General features: G+C 45.5%; 1 protein-coding gene across 1 annotated transcript; it reads left to right on the top strand.

Moving 5' to 3' along the window:
* Positions 1 to 15,059: 15,059 nt before the first annotated feature.
* FOXI2 (forkhead box I2) lies at positions 15,060 to 17,208 on the top strand. The gene is made up of 2 exons (XM_044662965.1): positions 15,060 to 15,654; positions 16,664 to 17,208. Exons 1-2 carry the CDS (start codon positions 15,060 to 15,062, stop codon positions 17,206 to 17,208), a joined length of 1,140 nt encoding a protein of 379 aa, XP_044518900.1.
* Positions 17,209 to 19,280: the final 2,072 nt, after the last annotated feature.

Consider the following 19,280-nt stretch of genomic DNA (forward strand, 5'->3'; position numbering starts at 1 on the left):
TGTACCCTCCCTCCTTGTCTCTGAGACAGCTCTGAAGGCGAGGGCTCCCTCTGGGGGACTGAGGACCCGCCTTGAGTGCAGGAGAATGAGTAGCAGCCTTAGGGGACAGGCATCCTGTTTTTGGAAGGTTCAGTATAATCCTGGGGGATTCAAGCTGGGAGACCCGAAAAGAAGCATTCTTTTAGGAAAGGTACCACCAGAACTACATTCTGTCCCAAAGCTGGGCCAGCTGATTGTCAAGGTCTTGCAAAAGAAAGAGCCCTGGATTTGACATCAGAGGACTGGCTCTGCCCTTGACTTCCTGGGTGATGTTAGGCCAGTCACTTCAGAGCCACCGTAGTATCTTTATCTGTGAAAATGGAGAAGTTATACTACCCGGTCTCCGAAGTCTCTAACTTGGTTTTTAGGAGATACCAAATCAGGGAATCACAGAGCTGGAAAAGACCAACAACCATTGATTTCTACAACCTCATGTTCCAGAAGAAATTGAGCTGGGGCCCAGAGAAGGAAGTTATTTCCCATCCAGATGAAAATGTCATGGGGGAATATTTGGCAAAATAAATTAAAGTAAAATACAATGGCGATAATGTTTATTTGTGGTTTTCTTTTTTATTTCTTTTTAGTTTATTGATTATGAAAATTTTTCCATGGTTCCATGATTCATGTTCTTTTCCTCCCCTCCTCCCACACCCCTCCCATAGCAACATGCAATTCCACTGGGTTTTACATGTGTCATTGATCAAGAGCTATTTCCATATTATAGGTATTTGCATTAGGGTGATCACTTAGAGTCCACATCCCCAATCGTATCCCCATCAACTCGCGTGATCAAGCAGCTGTTTTTCTTCTGTGTTTCTGCTCCCACAGTTCTTTCTCTGGATATGGATAGCATCTTTCTCAGAAGTCCCTCGGGATTGTCCTGGGTCATTGCATTGCTCTTAGTAGAGAAGTCCATTACAAACAATTGTGCCATAGTGTATCAGCCTCTGTGTATAAGATTCTCCTGGTTCTGTTTCTTTCGCTCTGCATCAGTTCCTGGAGGTCTTTCCAGTTCACATGGAATTCCTCCAGTTCATCATTCCTTTGAGCACAACAGTATTCCATCACCAACACATAATTTTGTGGTTTTCTAAGCCAACTTGCAGCCAGATTCTGTTTGAGTTTGACACCACTATACACACCATGATTCCTCTAAATCGATCAGGATTAAAACACACACACACACACACACACACACACACACACACACACACACACACACACACACAAGCTTTTATCATTGTTTCATTCACTATTATTCATATAGAGAGATAAATGTAGCTACTGGACCTGTGCTTTAGTTGGCATAGGGACCCCTGTGTGAGAAAAATCCTTCTACAATGATATCAGTCTTTCTCTACAATGTACCTTCCTCCAGAGTTGCCTCGAGTCAACTGGCAGGCTTTGACGTACCTGGGACCACACAGTCAGGATTTGTCAGAGGCAGGACCTGAACTCGGGTCTTCCTGGCTTGCAGTCTGGCTTTCTAGGGAATCCTACTACCTGTTCATGTATAAAGAAACCATAGTTTTTGACTTTTCCTCTTAAACTTATCCAGTGGCTTAGCTTTTTTTTGCCCCCTTTTCTGAGACAAATAGGAGCTTCTTTGGGGTAGGGACTGTCTGCTTTCATCTTTATATGCCCTGCACCTCAGCTAGAGTGTAGCAAATAATAATCACTTAATAAATGCTCTTTGAATTGAATTGTTTCCACAATGTCTAGTGCCTTCGTCCTATATTTAGATTTCCTTTTGAAATGTCTTATTTAGGTAGAATTTTGTTTTTCAGTTTTGCAAAAACAATTTGGTGGTAAAAGCATATTGCAATAACTATTTATGGATCCCCATTGAAATGTAATGTGCAATAATAACAGTGTTTACTGATCTGAGCAAGGAGCAGAACACAGGCCACCTCTTGCCATGAGTCCACCATCTTACATTTCCCTCCATTGGATGGTAGGTGGTGGGACCCAGCAGCCCTCTAGCCCTGGGCACATCATGTTTCCCAGGAAGCTATTAGAGCCCTCCCTCTAAGCAGGGCAAAGCCCCCATTGTTGACTGGGTGCTCAGCCTTGAAATGCTAGTACTTTCCTTTTTTTTTAAACCCTTACCTTCTGTCTTGGAGCCAATACTGTGTATTGGCTCCAAGGCAGAAGAGTGGTAAGGGTAGGCAACAGGGTCAAGTGACTTGCCCAGGGTCACACAGCTGGGAAGTGTCTGAGGCCTGCTAGTCCTTTCTAATAGAGCATCAGACCAATTCAGCTCTTTGAAGATTAGCACAGGGCTGGGCAACTCCCAGTCCAAGGATCATCTGTCTTCTAGTGGGAGGGTGAGGAGAGGGGACTGTTGGTTTTCTAAGAAGCAGCCCTTCTATGAAGATTAGAGGAAGGCCTGCCTAAGAGAAACTCATGGCCTTTTGTGCGAAACTCAAGACCCCCTTCTCTTGGGCCCCAGGAAAATTCATGAGAGATGAATCAGTCCGGCTGAGAGATGATGTGATTCACTCTTACTTCAAGCGGCATCCCAGGCTCAGGCCTGTTCAGCTAATTTCTTAACCTACAAGTCAAATCTGGTTTTTGTAGTTAATTCTAAGCTTGACTGGCCTTGGGGTAAGGTTGGAGAACTGGGGAACTCAACAGTTTTCAAATATTGAAGAAACAAATTCACTACTACCACTTGGAGGCAAATATCTGAAGGAGGGAGAGAATGGAGATGCTGAGAAGTTGAAAACCATCTTGTGTGTTAGAGTGGCAATTCCTTTTGAGGATGGGTCCGAATATGGATTTGATCCCTGACTTTTCTGAAGTCCCAACTAAAATGTCATTCAACAGGCAGAAGCCCTGGGTTCAAATCTTTTCTGAGTGACCATGGCCAAGTCACTTAAACTCTGTAAGTCATTTTCCTCATCTATAACATTAAGAGGTTGATCTGGATGACCTTCAACATCCTTTCAGGTCTAGTTCTTCGATCCTCTGAATGTTTGCTATCCTAGGACAATCTTGAAGAGCCAAGATCGTTTGGGGGAACAGCTTTCACACTGGTCTCATGTTGGTTTGATGGAGTTTCTAGCCTGCCCCCAACTTCCAACCATTGGTTGAATGGTTTAAAAGGAGAATCCACCATAAAGCATATCAGATCCAAGGCTGATGCTACAGCCAATGCAGGAACATTCGAACTCTACAGGGAATCTTCTTGAGTCTTAAGTTTCTGACCTGTTGCATCAATTAAAATATCAGAACTTAGAGTCTCATTTGATTGGACTTTCAAGGCTAGATCCTCATTCCTCTAGGACAGAGGACTTGAGTGACCCCATAGACTTTCTATAAGGTCTTGACAGGCACCTTCTCATGTTCTCTGGAAACTAGAAGGTCTCTACTTAGTGTGGGGTGAGCAAAGCCTGGTAACAGAATGGTGAAGTGAAGAAAGTGAGCTGCCCCCAGAGCCTTTCTCCTCCTCCTCTTCCTCTTTAGAGACATTCTGGAAATGCTCAGTTTCTCTTCAATTGACACATGAGTGTCAGAAATCCCATTGTCCGTCCTCATCTCCTGGCCACCAAGCCAGGGGCATAACAGTTCCCAAATGGGTTGCTCTCTTGCTATTCAACCTTGTAACCAGTCTTGGGAGTCCTTGACCCAGGCAGCACTTACCCCAAGGCTTCCAGAAAAGTGATCTGCTTCCCCTGATGGCTATGGGAACTTCACAAGACCCTACCTTTAAAAAGTGGTTTATTGGTGGGGGCAGCTGGGTAGCTCAGTGGATTGAGAGTCAGGCCTAGAGATGGGAGGTCCTGGGTTCAAATCTAGCCTCAGACACTTCCCAGTTGGGTGACCCTGAGCAAGTCACTTGACCCCCATTGCCCACTCTTACCACTCTTCCACGTAGGAGCCAATACATGGAAGTTAAGGGTTAAGAAAAAAAAAGTGATTTATTGGACCTCAGTTCTCCCTTTTTATTGTTAATCTCCTAGGTCATTGTGCTTTGTATTAATTTTTCTGTAGGAATACTGACTGGGAGGAGGAAATGATGAAAAAGTAGGAGAATCTCAGTCAAAAGACCTGATTTCTAATTCTGGATCAAACACATACTAACCATTAGATCTTGCTAAAATCACATTCTCTGGGAACCTCAGTTTCTTCATCTGTAAAAAAGGATAATGATATTTGCAGAGGGTCTAAGATAAGTGCTCAATGGGAAAAAAAAGCATGAGAACTGAAGTCCAGAAGTTCTGAAGTTCTGAATTCAAATTTTGTCTCTGACACATCATAGTTGTCTAATCCTGGCCATGTTTAACCTCTCTGGTCCACATTTTTTCTGTAAAGAAAAGATGCTAATAGCTGTAACCCATAATGGGCAAGATTGGGATGTAGAACAAATAAGATTATAAATAAGAGCTTCTGGGGGGCAGCTGGGTAGCTCAGTGGATTGAGAGCCAGGCCTAGAGACGGGAGGTCCTAGGTTCAAATCCGGCCTCAGACACTTCCCAGCTGTGTGACCCTGGGCAAGTCACTTGGCCACCATTGCCTACCCATATCACTCTTCCACCAAGGAGCCAATACACAGAAGTTAAGGGTTTAAAAACAAACAAACAGACAGACAAACAGACAGACGAACGAACAAATGAACGAACGAATGAATGAATGAATGAATAAGAGCTTCTGAAACCATAAATCACCCTCCCTAGAATATTTCCTCTCTGGAAAATGGCTGTTGCTCTTATTAGTATTAAAAACTTGCAATGCCACTTATACCACTGACACAAAATGACAGCAAAATAAAGCAGAACCAATGGATATGATGGCATAAACCAAGAAATTAAAGGCTTCTTGTTCATAGTACAGTCTGCCATTTTCAAAATAGCCACCTTCCATTTTTGGAAGTATTGGTTTCGTAAAACAAGTCACAATGAATTCTAAATGTACCTAGAGAGCTAAACATGTCAAAGTGATTTGGATGGTCTTCAAAGTAGATTCCATCAGCCCACCTCCTCTCCCCCACCCCCACCCCTGCCTACAAATATCTGAGTCTGAGAAAAACCATTTGCTGAATTTCTTGTGGTGATTCAGTTGTTTAAATGTTGTATCTCATTCTTTCTGACCTCACTTGGAGTTGTCTTCCAAGAAAGAGGTCCAGGGAGGTAAAGGACTTGCCCAAGGTCACAGGTAGTAAGTGGCCAAACTAGCATTTGAACCCAGATCTTCGGATTCCAAATCCTACTTTCTTTCTCCTTCTCTGGTTGCTCTTCTTTCCTTAAGGCCATAACCTGCCACTCTCCCTGCTTGCTCAGGGACATGGAAGACTTCTCAAAGTCTAGACCAGTGATAGGCAAATTCTTTAAAGAGGGGGCCAAAGGAAAGGAAATGCTCCTCTGTCAGTCTGTTTCTAAGGCAACTCTTTCGAAGTTTCATTGTATTGTATCCTACTCATTGTATTCTTCAGATTAAGAATAATGGGGGGCTGCCAGATAGAACATTTGAGGGGGCCACATCTGGCCTGTGGGCCGCAGTTTGCCCATCACTGGTCTAGACTCTTTTTTTGCTCTATTATGTCCCTTAATCATTCTTATTTCATCTGGTCTTCCACAATAAAGGAGGCCATTGGAGCAGGTAGCAGACCTCGGTTTCCACTAGATGGCATCCCAGCCACATAATTAGAGCACCAAAGCCATCACCGAAGGGGAGCGCTTGCTATCCCAAGGTAGGCCCTGGTGGAATTCTGCCAATGACCCATCATTCAAAGCTACCAGAAGGTCAAGTCAGCCTTCTCACAGCAGGGCAACATTACCACCCACCCCGCCACCTCCCCTTGTACTGCACAAGCAAACATGGGCATTGTGGTCCGTAGCCAGGGCAGGGATCTGCAGAGGAGGGTCAGGGAGAATCCCAAAGGGTACAGCTGAAAAGGCACCCCAAGTTCTCCCAGCCCTCCACTGGCACCTCAGGTTGCTGATGGAGAATGACTGTGCAAGGAAACCAGAGGGATTGGAGAGGAGAAGGTGGTACCCAAAATGACGGGAATAAGACCTATTTACCAATTCTAAAGCTAATTTCTAACAGGCCCATCTCAAGCGAGGGACCTCAGCGGTCTTTAAGCCTAATTTTACACAGAGGGCTGGTGGGGACGGTAAGTGGGAGGCAATTATGGCAAAGGTGTCCATTTCTCAGTTTTTTAAGAGGATATCACGTATTTGCTTGAGGTGGCCCTTTGGTAGAAAAATAGGAATTTCCAGAATTCCAATTGGTGGTGCAGGCACAAACAGGGAAACTGAGGAAAGAAGACTATCCTGAAAGGGCTAATGAGTGCTTTTCCTTTTTCTCCCTAGTGTAAAGGATCCACTTGGGCTTAGAGACTTTTGAGCCCCTCCCTCTCATTTTACTGAGGAAGGGAGAAACCAAGAATTTATGAAGTACCTGCTACTGTGCCAAGCACATAAGTTCTTGGTGAATATTACCTTATTTTATCTTCACCACAATCCTGGGAAGTTGGAGGCTATAGTTATCCCCATTTTATACTTGGGGAAACTGAGAAAAACACAAGTTAAGTGAATTGTCCAAGGGCACAGAGCTGAGAAGCATCTGAAGCCAGATTTGAACTCTTGACTCTAGGCTTAGTACTCTGACCACTGCCCCACACAGCTGCCTCTATTTTGTTTGGAGGGAAAAAAGGGGACTTGTCTAAGGTCAAATAGGCAGTAAGGAGACACTGGCCCTAGAGGGAAGGGGCTGCATCTGATTCCAAAATCAGAGAACTTGACTTCAAATCCTGCTCTGTAAAGTTCAGTCTGGGTGGGTTTCTGTTTTCTCAGCTGAAAATAAGAGGATTAGACAAGATGGGGCTCTGAAGAGACCATTCTGTGGTTGTTGTTTACTCATGTCTGACTCTTGGTGACCCTGTTTGGGGATTTCTTGGCAAAGACACTGCACTGATTTGCCATTTCCTCCTCCAGCTAATTTTACAGATGAGGGAATTGAGACCGACAGGGTTAAGTGACTTGACCAAGGGACACACAGCTAGTAAGCAGCTAAGGCCAGATTTGAACTCGGTTTTCCTGGCTCCAGGCCCAGCACTCTATCCACTGTGCCACCTAGCTGCCCCCATGTAGAATTCTATGACTGATGTTTCCAGCAAAGCCCCAACAACTCATTGTCTAAGAGGTGGCAGTGCCATGGTGCAAGACAAGTCACTTGAACTCTCCAGGACTCAGTTTCCCCATCCATAAAGTAAAATTGGGCTTGGTAACCTCTGAGGTAGCTCTAAAAAGAATATTATAAATAATAATCTAATCATGGTTGTCACCTGTAGAGCCCTTTAAGTTTTGAAAAACACTTTACAAATATGTCTTTCCACTGATTCCCAAAACAACCCTGGGGTGTAGGGGCCATCATTATCTCTATTTTGTAGATGAAGAATCGGTTTAAAAAATCTAAGGGACTTGGGCAGCTGGGTAGCTCAGTGGATTGAGAGCCAGGCCTAGAGACGGAGGTCCTAGGTTCAAATCTGGCCTCAGACACTTCCCAGCTGTGTGACCCTGGGCAAGTCACTTGACCCCCATGGCCTACCCTTACCACTCTTCCACCTATAAGTCAATACACTGAAGTTAAGGGTTTAAAATAAAAAAAAAAAAAAAATTAAAAAAAAAATCTAAGGGACTTGCCCTGATCTCCTGGCTAGGAAGGATCTGAGGTAGGATTTGAACTCACATCCATCTTAATACTAGTGGAGTACTCTATTTCCCCAGCACTATTGCCTCTCTAGTAAAGTGCCCGGCAGGATTTGAACCCAGGGTCCCTGAACTCCAAATCCAACTCCCCTTGCACTGCACCAGACATTGGATTTCATTGAGTGATTCCCACCATAAACCCCTGAGCCAGTTCTTTCCATGTCCCATTGGAGAGAAGCGAAGGTGCTAATGCAAAGAAGGGGGAGAGGTAGCTTCAGCTGGCACAAGCCCCGGGTTTGTTTGGGGTTTGTATGAGTTACTGCTGCAGGGCTCTAACTAAGAGGGGAGGACTTTGATGAGTTCTCTCCAACCTGGAAAGGGTTTGGGCTTTTGTTTTCCATCAAAGAAGACATTTTCTATGTGATGAGCTTTTCCCAAGTCTCTCTGCTCTGAAATCCACTGAGCCCACGTCTGAACTGGCCAGCAGACACTCACTGGGCAGAAGGTGAGGCAGGAAGGTGAGATGCGCCCAGTGAACTCATCTTGTGGGACTCCAGTCACGGAGATTCCCTCCATTCTCCTTCTTAGAGTTGCCTGAGGCACTCAGCATTTAAATGACTTACCCAAGATTGCAGTCAGCCTGCCTCAGAGAGGAGACTTGAACCCAGAGCTCCCCAAGTCCAAGGCCTGCCTCTCTCACAGGTTCTGCATAGGGGGGAAATCACTGAGCTCATAGTGGTCAATGCCCTTGAAGTTAGTCAGCTACCACTCCTAACAGCCTAAATTAAGGTGCAAACCATTCACAAATCAAATGACCCCCATAACAGCTCAGAGATGTGTCAGGCTTCCCAGGGAAATAAGAACAGCTGTGGGCTTCACTTCCCAACACCAGAGTTCAGATCCTCACTCCCGAGGTGGCTGGGTTACCTTGGGCACTTCAGCATGCTGGGACTCCGTTTCCTCATATGGACAAAGGACATGTAGACCTTTCATGACCTTCCTGGCTGCACTAAGGAGGTAGCATTCAGGGCAGCCAGGTGGTAAGGATAGAAGACCAGACCTAGAATTGGGGAGACTCATCTTCCTGAGTTCAAATCTGACTAAACACTTAACTAGCTGTGTGACCCTGGGCGAGTCACTTAACCCTGTTTGTCTCAGTTTCCTCATTTGTAAGATGAACTGGAGAAGGAAATGGCAAACCACTCCAGGAAAAGCCTAAATGGGACCATGAAAAGTTGGATGTGCCTGAAAGGACTGAACAGCAATGAGAAGGAGTATCTATCAAATGTCTTAAGTAGGAATAATTAGAGCTCCAATTAGTATAAGCAATGATGTGCCCATTATGCAGATGAGGAAACTGAGGCTTGGAGCATTACGGTGGTTCCTCTGATTCCCCACAGCGTATGTCTTCTAACTCTAAGCCCAAAGGTCTTGCCATATTCTGTTTCAGCTTTCTTCTTCTTTCTGGAGTCATTTCATTCTCCTAAATTCAGAGATGAAATGGATCTTAGAGTCCAGCCTGTACCTCTCTGACATCACTGCCAGGTGGCCATAATCCAGTCTCTGCTGGAAGACCTCCCTTGAGGATGCATGTTTCCCAGGGAAGGCAGCCCAGGTCATATTTCATGACTCTAAAACCATCTGGCACAGTACCGAGTGGCATGCGTGGACCTTGGAATCAATGGAATCAGATTTGACTCTCCCTCCCACTGACTAGCTCCTTTTCCCCTTTGATGGAGGACAAACCTCAATCTTCTCATCTGCGAAACGAGGAGAAAAATTCTTGTAATTTTGCCTTCTGAGGATGATATAAGTGAAAGAAAGCACTTTGTCAGCGGCACTGTCTGACTGGAAGCCTGCCGAAATGGCACCAATGACTAGATGATACGAAATGTGCAAGGAACAATGTTTAGTCTTCCATATTTGCTTTTCTTCAATAAACCACAAAATAAAAATATAAATGATAAACACTGTCTTCTTCTGTGTAGTTACTGACACGCAGTAGACATTTAATAAATGCTTGTTAGTTGGTTGATTGATATGGGACATGATCTATATTTTTCAATAAGATTTTGAGGTCAGAAGACCTGAGTTCAAAAGCCACCTTTAAGGTTTTATTATTTGTTACCCTCATGGCACTATTACCTCAAAGAGCCTCAATTTTCTCATTGGAAAAAAGGGAGGATCAAAAGAGTCATCAAACCACTGAGTCCCTGGGGGTGGCCGTTCAGCTCTTATCTAGTTTTCATTGTCTTTACAGAAGGAAGAGATGGAGTCAGCTGGATGGCTTCATGAAAGAGTGCTAAGCCTAGAGTCAGGAAGACCTGAGTTCAAATCCAACCTCAGACATTCATTAGTTGTGTAATCCTGAGTGAGTCTTTAAACTCTGTGTGCCTTAATCCACTGGAGAAAGAAATGACAAACCAATCCAATGTCCTTGCCAAGAAAAGTCTATAGACAGTGTAGGTGGACAGTGGTCTATTGGGTCAGAAAGAGTCAGATAGGATTGCATGACAGAAGAAGAGATAATGAGCTGAACAGGACTGAGCAGAAATGGCTAATGGGATACCTTCAAGACCCCAGGCTAAGATGAGCTGCATCTGGGGTCTTAAAGGGAAAGATGGAATTATAAAGCCCCTCTCAATGGTCACTGAAATAGTGCAGAACCAAAGGATCAGAGCCTTGAAGAAGGGAAGTAATGTCTCAATAAAGAAGAAAGAAAATGCTTCAAACTAAAGACTAAGGAATTTGTCTTCGATTCCTGGCAAAATTCTAGACCATATTATTTGAGGAATAGTCAGTAGATCTCCAGAAAAAGAAGCAGTATTACCAAGATCTTCATCAAGAATGGATTACTCAGATCTGAAGTGATTCCCCTTAGTAGATCAGGGAATATTGAGAACATAATTGGCTTAGATTTAAGAAAGCATTGGACAAAACCTTTCGTGTTGAGAAAATGAAGAGATGGCAGTTATAAGGTGAATTTAAAGCTACTTGAATGGTTAGGCCCAAACAGAATAATCAGTCAGCCAATAAACAAACATTTAGGAAACACCTACTATGTTCCAAGCACTGTGTTAAGCACCAGGAATACAAATATGGAAAAAGAAAGATAGCCCCAGGGACAACTGGGTAAATCAGTGGGTTGAGAGCCAGGCTTAAAGAAAGAAGGTCTGGGGTTCAAATCTGGCCTCAGATACTTCCTAGCTATTTGAGCGTGGGGGAGAGAGAGACAGAGGTAGAGAGACAGACAGAGAGAGAGAAGCAGAGATGCCGTACTCATCAATTTTTCAGATGATACAGGGTTGGAAGGGGTAACAAACAGAGCAAACAACAAGCCAATCCCCAAGTCAATCAATAGACACCTGTTAAGGACCTGTTCTATACAAGACACAATGCTAAGCACCAGGGATGCAAAGAGAACTTGGAGAACTCACAATTTAATGAGTAAGACAACAAGCAGACAAATATGTAGGAACAAGCTATGTACTAGATAAAAAGGAAATAATTAAAAGGAGGAAGGTAATAAAATTAAAGAGGCAGCTACCTGCCTCAGTGAATAGAGTGCTGGATCTGGAAACAAGAAAACCTAAGTTCAAATCCAGCCTTGGACACTCATCTGTGTGACCCTGGGCACACTGACAAAAGGATCTACTGCATCCACTGAAGAAGGAAGTGGCAAATCAGTCCAGATGCTCGCCAAGAAAACCCAATGGATAGGCAGAGTCCATGGGGATGTAACTGAACAGTAATAATAATCAGAATTAAGAAGGATTGGGAAAAGTTTCATATAAAATATGTTATCTTAGTTGAGATTTACTGGAAGCTGGGGAATGCCAGGAGATAGAGATGAAGTCCAGAGCATTGCAGCAATGGAGGACAGTGTCACTGGATGGAAAAGTATCTGGAAAGTGTAAGACTGAAAGAATAGGGGGTGCGGCTAAGTTCTAAAGGACTTCAAATGTTAAATGAAGAATTTTGCATTTGATCTTGGAGGTGATAGGAGACATTGTTATTGTTATTCTTAAACGGAGGGAGTAAATGTCTGACTTGTACATAAGGAAAATCACTTTGATAACAGAGGAGAGTAAGGACTGGAATAGGGAAAGACTTGTGGCAGACAAAACTATCAGCAGCCCATTGCCCATAGTCCAGGTCTGAGGGGATGAAAGCCTGGGTGGGTCAGAGTAGAGAACCAGTAACTGACAATTAGGTAGCCTATTAAAGTTTTCAAATCACTTTTCCTACATCATCTTATTTAAGATCTACAACAACCCAAAGAAGCTTATTCTCTTATTATTATTATTATTATTCCAGTTTTGGAGGTAAGGAAACTGATAATCCAGTGACTTGCTTCTGGGGGTCATACACTGCTTCTCAGAGATGACCCTGAGTTCAGGACTCAAAGGAATTTTTCATATTGTCTGGGAAACAATCCAACAATACTTCTCTCTGGGAAATCTCTCTTCCTTCCACCCCTTCCCTCCCCCCAAATTAATGAAGGAAATCATGAGCTGGTTTCTGAGCTTCTTGCATCCACCTGCACCTCCCATCTCAGCTATAACCCAACAAATGCTTCAAGTTTGATGCCTTTAATTTCCTGCTAGAAAATACACAAACTGAGTCTTCTTTCTTTCCTTTCTTCCTTCCTATCTTCCTTTTTTCCTTCCTTCCTTCCTTCCTTCCTTCCTTCCTTCCTGCCTTTTTAACTAGGTACATTTTGTGAAGTTCATTTAGGCCTGATGTTAGGCAAAATTATGGAATCTTAGTTTGGGGAGCAAAAATGGACTTTTAAATAGAGTAAAAACTGGAAACACACTTTAGAGGGTTTAGGTTGAGAAGAGTCTCTCTGAATGGCTCTCTCTATCTATTCTGCCTTTCTACAACCTATCCTTATGTTGATTAGATTTTTCAACTTTCTGTCACCCCTCCACCCAGGCATAACCAACTTCTTTCCTCCCCTCTCCTTCCAAAAGAAAAGTGGTATTAGTATTTGTTGTGTATACATACCCTCCCAAAATAAATGGAAATGAATTCCCTGGGAGGGGTAGGGAGAATTCTTCCTTACCTAGTAAGGTCACAGGATCACATAATTAGAGCTCAGAGGGACTTTAAATCTCAACTAGTCCAATTTTCTCCTTTAAGAGGATGATGAAACTGATATCCACCCTGCAGCAAACAGCTAGAGGTGCTAGGGGTGGATTTAAGCCTCCATTTCCATTTACTGGACCACACAACCTTATAAAAATACCTAGGAGTAAACTGTGGCTGACTTCAGCCAGATTTCTTTATAATATCACCCTGCGTCGTTGGTGTTATCCAAGCTTTAGATTCCTCCTCTGAACTCTTGGTTTGAATCCTAGAGCTGTGTGTAATCTTGGAAGAGTCCCTTCCCTTTTTGAGTCTCAGCATCTCCCTCTATGAAATGAGTGTGTTGCCCCAGATCATCTCTAAATTCTCTTTCATTTCTAAATCCTGTGACCTGAGTGGTTTCACAATGGGTAGAGCATCTGGCCTGAAGTCAGGGAGACTCACCTTCCTGAGTTCAAAACTGACCTTAGACACTTACTAGCTGTGTGACCCTGGAAAAGTCACTTAACTCTGTTTGCCTCGGTTTCTTCCTCTGTAAAATGATCTGGAAAAGAAAATAGTAAACCACTCCAATATCTTTGGCAAGAAACCCCAAATGAGTCATAAAGACTAAGACTGAACAACAACCAAAATGACCTCATCTATAAAATGGGAATAATAGTAACTACTACCCAAGATTTTTGTGAGAATTAAATAAGATAATAATAAGTGTAGCACAGTGCCTTATAGTAGGTGATATATAAATGTTGGATATTATCATTATTGTTATTATTGTCTAGAAAAGTTCAGCCCGGGGCCAAGGAGGTGGTGCAGAAATGCCTACAACTTTCCCTTTTCTCACTCTCCTTAATTCTCTACAATCTGGCTTCCTACCTCCGGATTCAATTGAAACTGGTCTCCACAAAATTATTAGTGATTCCCTAGTTGCCAAATCTAATGGCCTTTTGTCAATTCTCATCTTTCTGGATCTCTTTGCAGCCTTTGACCTTCTCAATAACTGCCTCCTCATTGATTAGTCTCTTCCCTCTAGGCTGTTGGCACACTGTCTCTCCCATTCTCCTCCTTTCTCTCAGACCTCTCCCTCTCAGTCTCCTTTGCTGGATCTTTATTTGGGTAACGAATGCCCTCTGACCACAGGTGTCACCAGCCTGGTGCCGGCCTTTCTTCTCTTCTGCCCCTCACCCACTTCCTCTTGCTGATCGCATCTGCTCCCAAAATTCAATCATTCTCTCTAGGCTCTCAATTCTCAAATCTACTTATCCACCCCTAAACTTCCCACCTCACATCTCCACCAGCAGCCCTGGAGACATCCTAAAATGAAAATCTTATTCCTGTGTCCCAACTCAATGCTCTTTCTGCCCAAATGACTTCCCTTTCAGGTTTCTCTCTTCCTGACCAGGGCACCACTAACCTCTCTTTGTTTCTCTGGAACCGAGACATGGTTTTCATTCTCAACTCCTCCCCTCCCCCCCCCCCAAGCCAAAATCCAGTCTGAGGCCAAGGTCTTCTCTCAAAGATGGCCCCTTCTCTGATACTGCCCACCAGCCTTGTGGAGGACCCTCATCTCTTCACACCTACAGCCCCCTGGGAGTTCCGTCTTCCCTAAAGAGTTTGTCTTGTTATGCCTTCCTCTGGCTCCCAAGCTTAGTGGAAAGTGGTGTGTGCCAGCCTAGGGATGGGGACGCCTGAGTTTCTTTCTGTCTTCAAGGCCAGGGGGCTTTATATTGGGCCCTGCAAGGGGCCTTCTCAGCCTCCTCTCTAAAGCCCCTGAAGCCTTTATCTCCCACCCTCCGATCTGATGTAGGGAACCCAAGAAGAGAAACTGGAAAGGTGGAGGAGGGTGTGCAGGGGCTGCAGCAAGCAGACAAGCAGAGAGCAGGAGGGGAATTGGCCTGAGGAGAGGTGAGGGATAGAGAGCGACCAGGCTGGGGGAAACTGAGGCACTCCTACAGGAAAGTGGGGATACCTGGGCTGTGAAGCATGATCCCTCTCTAGGAAGGATAGAGACTGAGTGGGAGGGCATTTGCACCAAGAATGGGGAAGGGCGGGAAGGGGTCATTGATGAATGTGTCAGATGGGCGGGGGAAGAGGAGGAGGGAGAGGAAAGGAATTTGAGCACCTGGGGAGGGCTGGGCTGGGCTGCGCAGAGCTGGGCTGGGTTCGCCAAAGCTGAACGTCCAACGCCTGCTCCTGCCTCCAGCCTCTCTGCCACCGTTCTTCCCGCTGGCCCGTCGTCACTCTCCAGGATTGCGCCCTGGATTCCATGGGCCCGACATGCAAGTTGCGGGGCAGCAGTCAGCCGGCCCCCTGGGCTCCTCCGGGCAGCAGCACCCCCCCAGCGCCCAGGAACTGCTGGATCTGGCTGTCTACGGGGAGCATCTGAGCCTCTACCAGCCGGGGCTCCAGCAGCACCCTCACGGCCCACCCAGAGCCCCCTCGGGGCCCTCCACCGTCTTTGGGCTGTCCGACTACGGCGGAGCGGGGGCCAACCCTTACCTGTGGCTCAATGGGTCGGCCCTCAGCACGCCCCCGTACTTGCCCAGCTACGGCGGCCCGGGACAGCGCGGCTTCCTGCCGGCTTCGCCTGGCTTCGGGGCAGCTGCGGCAGCCGAGCTCACCTGGTTGTCGCTGTCCAGCCAGCAGGATCTGCTGAAGATAATGCGGCCGCCCTACTCGTACTCTGCGCTCATCGCCATGGCCATCGAGAGCGCCCCCGACAAGAAGCTCACCCTGAGCCAGATCTACCAGTACGTGGAGGGCACCTTCCCCTTCTACAAGAAGAGCAAGGCGGGCTGGCAGAACTCCATCCGCCACAACCTGTCGCTCAACGACTGTTTCAAGAAAGTGCCCCGAGATGAAGATGACCCAGGTAGGCTCCCGCCACCACTTCCACGCTGCCTCTGTGGCCTCCCACCCTTTCCGCTCCAGCCCTCAGAGGCCATCTCTCACTGGGCTTGGCCTGCAGAACTGGGAGGTTCCGAATAAAAGCCTGGAGGCGGCCCAGGCACAAAGGAACCGTCCTGCAGCCCGTCCTACCTGTGTGGTTGTGGGCCCACACAGACCTCAGGTTCGTCCTCATCTGTCTCTAAGATGAGGCCGTTGGACTGGATGGCCTCTGAGTTCTCTCCCAACATCCCAGCATGCTCTACCGAAAGCCCTTCCCTTCTCTAGACTTGTGCTCTCCTCTTCAAAAGGAGGGATGAGCTTTATTTGGGCTCTGGGGACAGATCTAGGAATAAGGATGCAGAAGTTGTAGCAGGGGGAAGACAGGGTCCAGTTAGGGTTCCTCCTGAGTGGTCTGGACTGCCTGAGGAGATGGGAAGCTTCCCTCTTTGCTGGAGACCTTCCAGCAGAAACTGAGGCATAAAGACCTGGGTGATGGTTCTAGACAAGAGGCTTGTTCCATATTAGTCCAAAATGTCACCTACATGTCCATAGGTGGTAGCGGGACATGAGAGAGAGCATTTCCCATAGCACTTTACAGAACTCTCACTACAACCCTATAAAGAGTGATAATACCTGGAATATACAGGCATCATTTTTATTTGTCAAATGAGAAAGTGAAGCTCAGAGGCAAGTTGTCCAGGGTCACACTGCTATTGTCACTCCTCTTTAAAAAAATAAAATCTGGGGGGCAGCTGGGTAGCTTAGTGGATTGAGAGTCAGGCCTAGAGATGGGAGGTCCTAGGTTCAAATCTGACCTCAGACACTTCCCAGCTGTGTGACCCTGGGCAAGTCACTTGACCCCCATTGCCTACCCTTACCACTCTTCTGCCTTGGAGCCAATACACAGTATTGACTCCAAGACGGAAGGTAAGGGTTTAAAAAAATAAAAAATAAAAATAAATAAAAAAATAAAATCTGCTCTCCTCCTGCAGGGAAAGGAAATTACTGGACCTTGGACCCAAACTGTGAGAAAATGTTTGATCATGGGAACTTCCGGAGAAGGAGGAAACGACGAGGGGAACCCAATGAGACAGGGACACTAGGAGCTGTCTCTAAGTCTGAAGACAGTAGCTCTGGGACCCTCAAAAACCCATCAGAGAACGTAGGCCTTGTTGAGTCAACTTCCTCCCAGCTACTTACCTTGCCCAACTCTGGGCCTGAGTCCAAACCTCCCCTTCAACCTGTGGAGCCCATCCCATATTTCTCCAGCTTTGCTTCCACCATGGGGACCCCAGCTAATGACTGTGGAATCTTCCCCAGACACCCCACAGGAATAGGAGGTGGACTAGTAGGGGATTTGCCTCTGGGAAGACAGGTAAACTCTGGCCTCAGCTCCTACTCAGCTTGCTCCAGTATGGGGCATGGTGTAGAACTTGGCCCTCAGACTCAGTCCCAACCCACAAATGGTCATGGCACTGGCTTTCATAATTTCCATGTCAACAATTTGATTTATAGCAGAGAAGGGACTGAGGTTTAAAGAAAGGGCTTCCATCCTAAGAGGCAGTTCCTCTTATTATCCCCATTTTACAGATGAAGAAACTGAGACAAAGAAGTGAATTTCCCAGGGTCTCACAAGTAGTTAATGTCTAAAGTGAGATTTGAACCTGGGTCTTTCTGACTCTAGGCCCAATGTTCTATTCATTGTGTGAATAGCTGCATTTTGGCCTTGTAAAATGATTCCACCCCCCAATTGAGGCCAGAAAATCTCATCCTTTGGGATTTATGAACGAGGCTGGTTCTGCCTGTTCTTTTAGGCCTGTATGGGCTAAGATGAAGAATGAGAGAAATGGCCTCTAAAGTCATTGTCCCTTCTCTGTTCAAATCTTTTCTGATTTTGCCATCTGCTGAACAGTTCAGAATTTTCAAACACCTGTTCTATAGAAGGGGATGGCACTGTGGTGATTTCTTCACCTTTAAATGAAATAGGGGGGCAGCAAGGTAGCTCAGTGGATTGAGAGCCAGGCCTAGATTTGAGGTCCTAGGTTCAAATCTGGCCTCAGACACTGCTGAGCTGTGTGACCCTGGGCAAGTCACTTAACCCCCCATGGCCTAGCCTTTACTTCTGTCTTAGAACCAATACACAGTATTGAATAAATAAACAAACAAATAAATAAACTAAATAAATAAACAGATAAATAAATAAATGAATAAATAGATGGATGAAATAGAGCTGTTTTGCATTTTCCCCATTTGTCCTGTGTTTTCTTTTCAACCTTCTCCTTGGGAGTGTGCGATGATGGTCCCTTAAGAGTTTGTGCCTCTAGGTTTGACTCCTGGTACCTACCCCTGCCTCGGTGCTCCATGGAGTGGCTTTGGGTCCACCCTTCTCCAAAGGTCCAGCTCCAAGAGAAGTGTCTCAGTGGCAAGGTTTTGTATATTCATGGAGGTATCTCCTCAACATGGCTCAGAGCTCCAGCAGGAATCCAGGAGCTTCTTAGCTGCAATCTTGCTATGGGCCATAATCAGAGGTGATGGAGTTCTCAGTGGCTCCTGACACCTGAAGTGAAGGAACTCTCTTCCTTTTTTTCCTTAATGTCTGTTACCCAAAACTGGGATTCTCAGCCAGGACACTACAAGTAAGTGGAGGCCAGATACTGACTTATTTGGGGGGAGGGCCCCCTTTTATAGCAAAAAGCCTGGGAGTGAAGCTGAGAAAATGGGGGGAAGAGGGAAGATTGTAATGTCTACAGAAGCCACTAGCTCAGTCTTCCCAGTGGAGCTGTCCAACGCCCTGCCTCCCCTTCCCCCACTGACCAAGGCTCTTCAAAGGCATCTGCAAGCTTTGGCCTGGCCCTTATTGCTTTGTCCATTGAGCTGCCTCCCCCTGAAGTCTCTTAGGATTTCTGGAAGAGTTGGACAGAGTGAGGAAGACTCAGTTCAGGAGAAGGTTGGGCACCATTGCCAGGCATTCACTGAGCTTTCTCTTTCCTAATGTGGTATGTTTTTATTTTTACTATCTTTCCCTCTCGGTCATCATCCCTTGGTTTTATGTACATAACCCAGAGAACTGTCATCCCAGCGGAAGCTCTTGGGCTTACTGTGGGGAAGATGATCAAGGAACAGCCAGGAAACCCTTACCTTGTCAATAAGTGAACTTTTCCTCTTTTTTCATTAGATGTAAGGTTAAAAGATGCTGCCCAATCATTGTCCCTGCCTATAAATCTGGCTCCTCCTAGGAACGTAAAAACACTTTTAAATTAAAGAGAAAATTTCTCAGAAAAAAAATAAAAGATCGATCCCAGGAGTTTCCAGTTAGCTGTGAAGAAGGGGGACATGAGGGAAGGAAAGATAAACAAGTTCAGACTCATCTTCTGCTACTGCTCTTAGCTTTTACAAAATGAAATGTTTTTCCTGGATTCATGTCAGCCTAGTGTGAAAAAAGAAACTTGCCATGAGGGGAAAAATTTCTACTATTCCTCCTAATAACTCGCGTTTCTGTAGGGCTTTAGTTTGTAAAACCCTTCCTATGCTCTCTCTTTTCAACCTCACAGTCCTTTTCCTGCAGGGTTTTCATCAGCTTCATTTGCCTCAGTTGGTGTCTGAAATTTT

Source organism: Gracilinanus agilis, chromosome 2 (assembly GCF_016433145.1).
Source record: "Gracilinanus agilis isolate LMUSP501 chromosome 2, AgileGrace, whole genome shotgun sequence".
NCBI classification, from domain to species: domain Eukaryota; kingdom Metazoa; phylum Chordata; class Mammalia; order Didelphimorphia; family Didelphidae; genus Gracilinanus; species Gracilinanus agilis.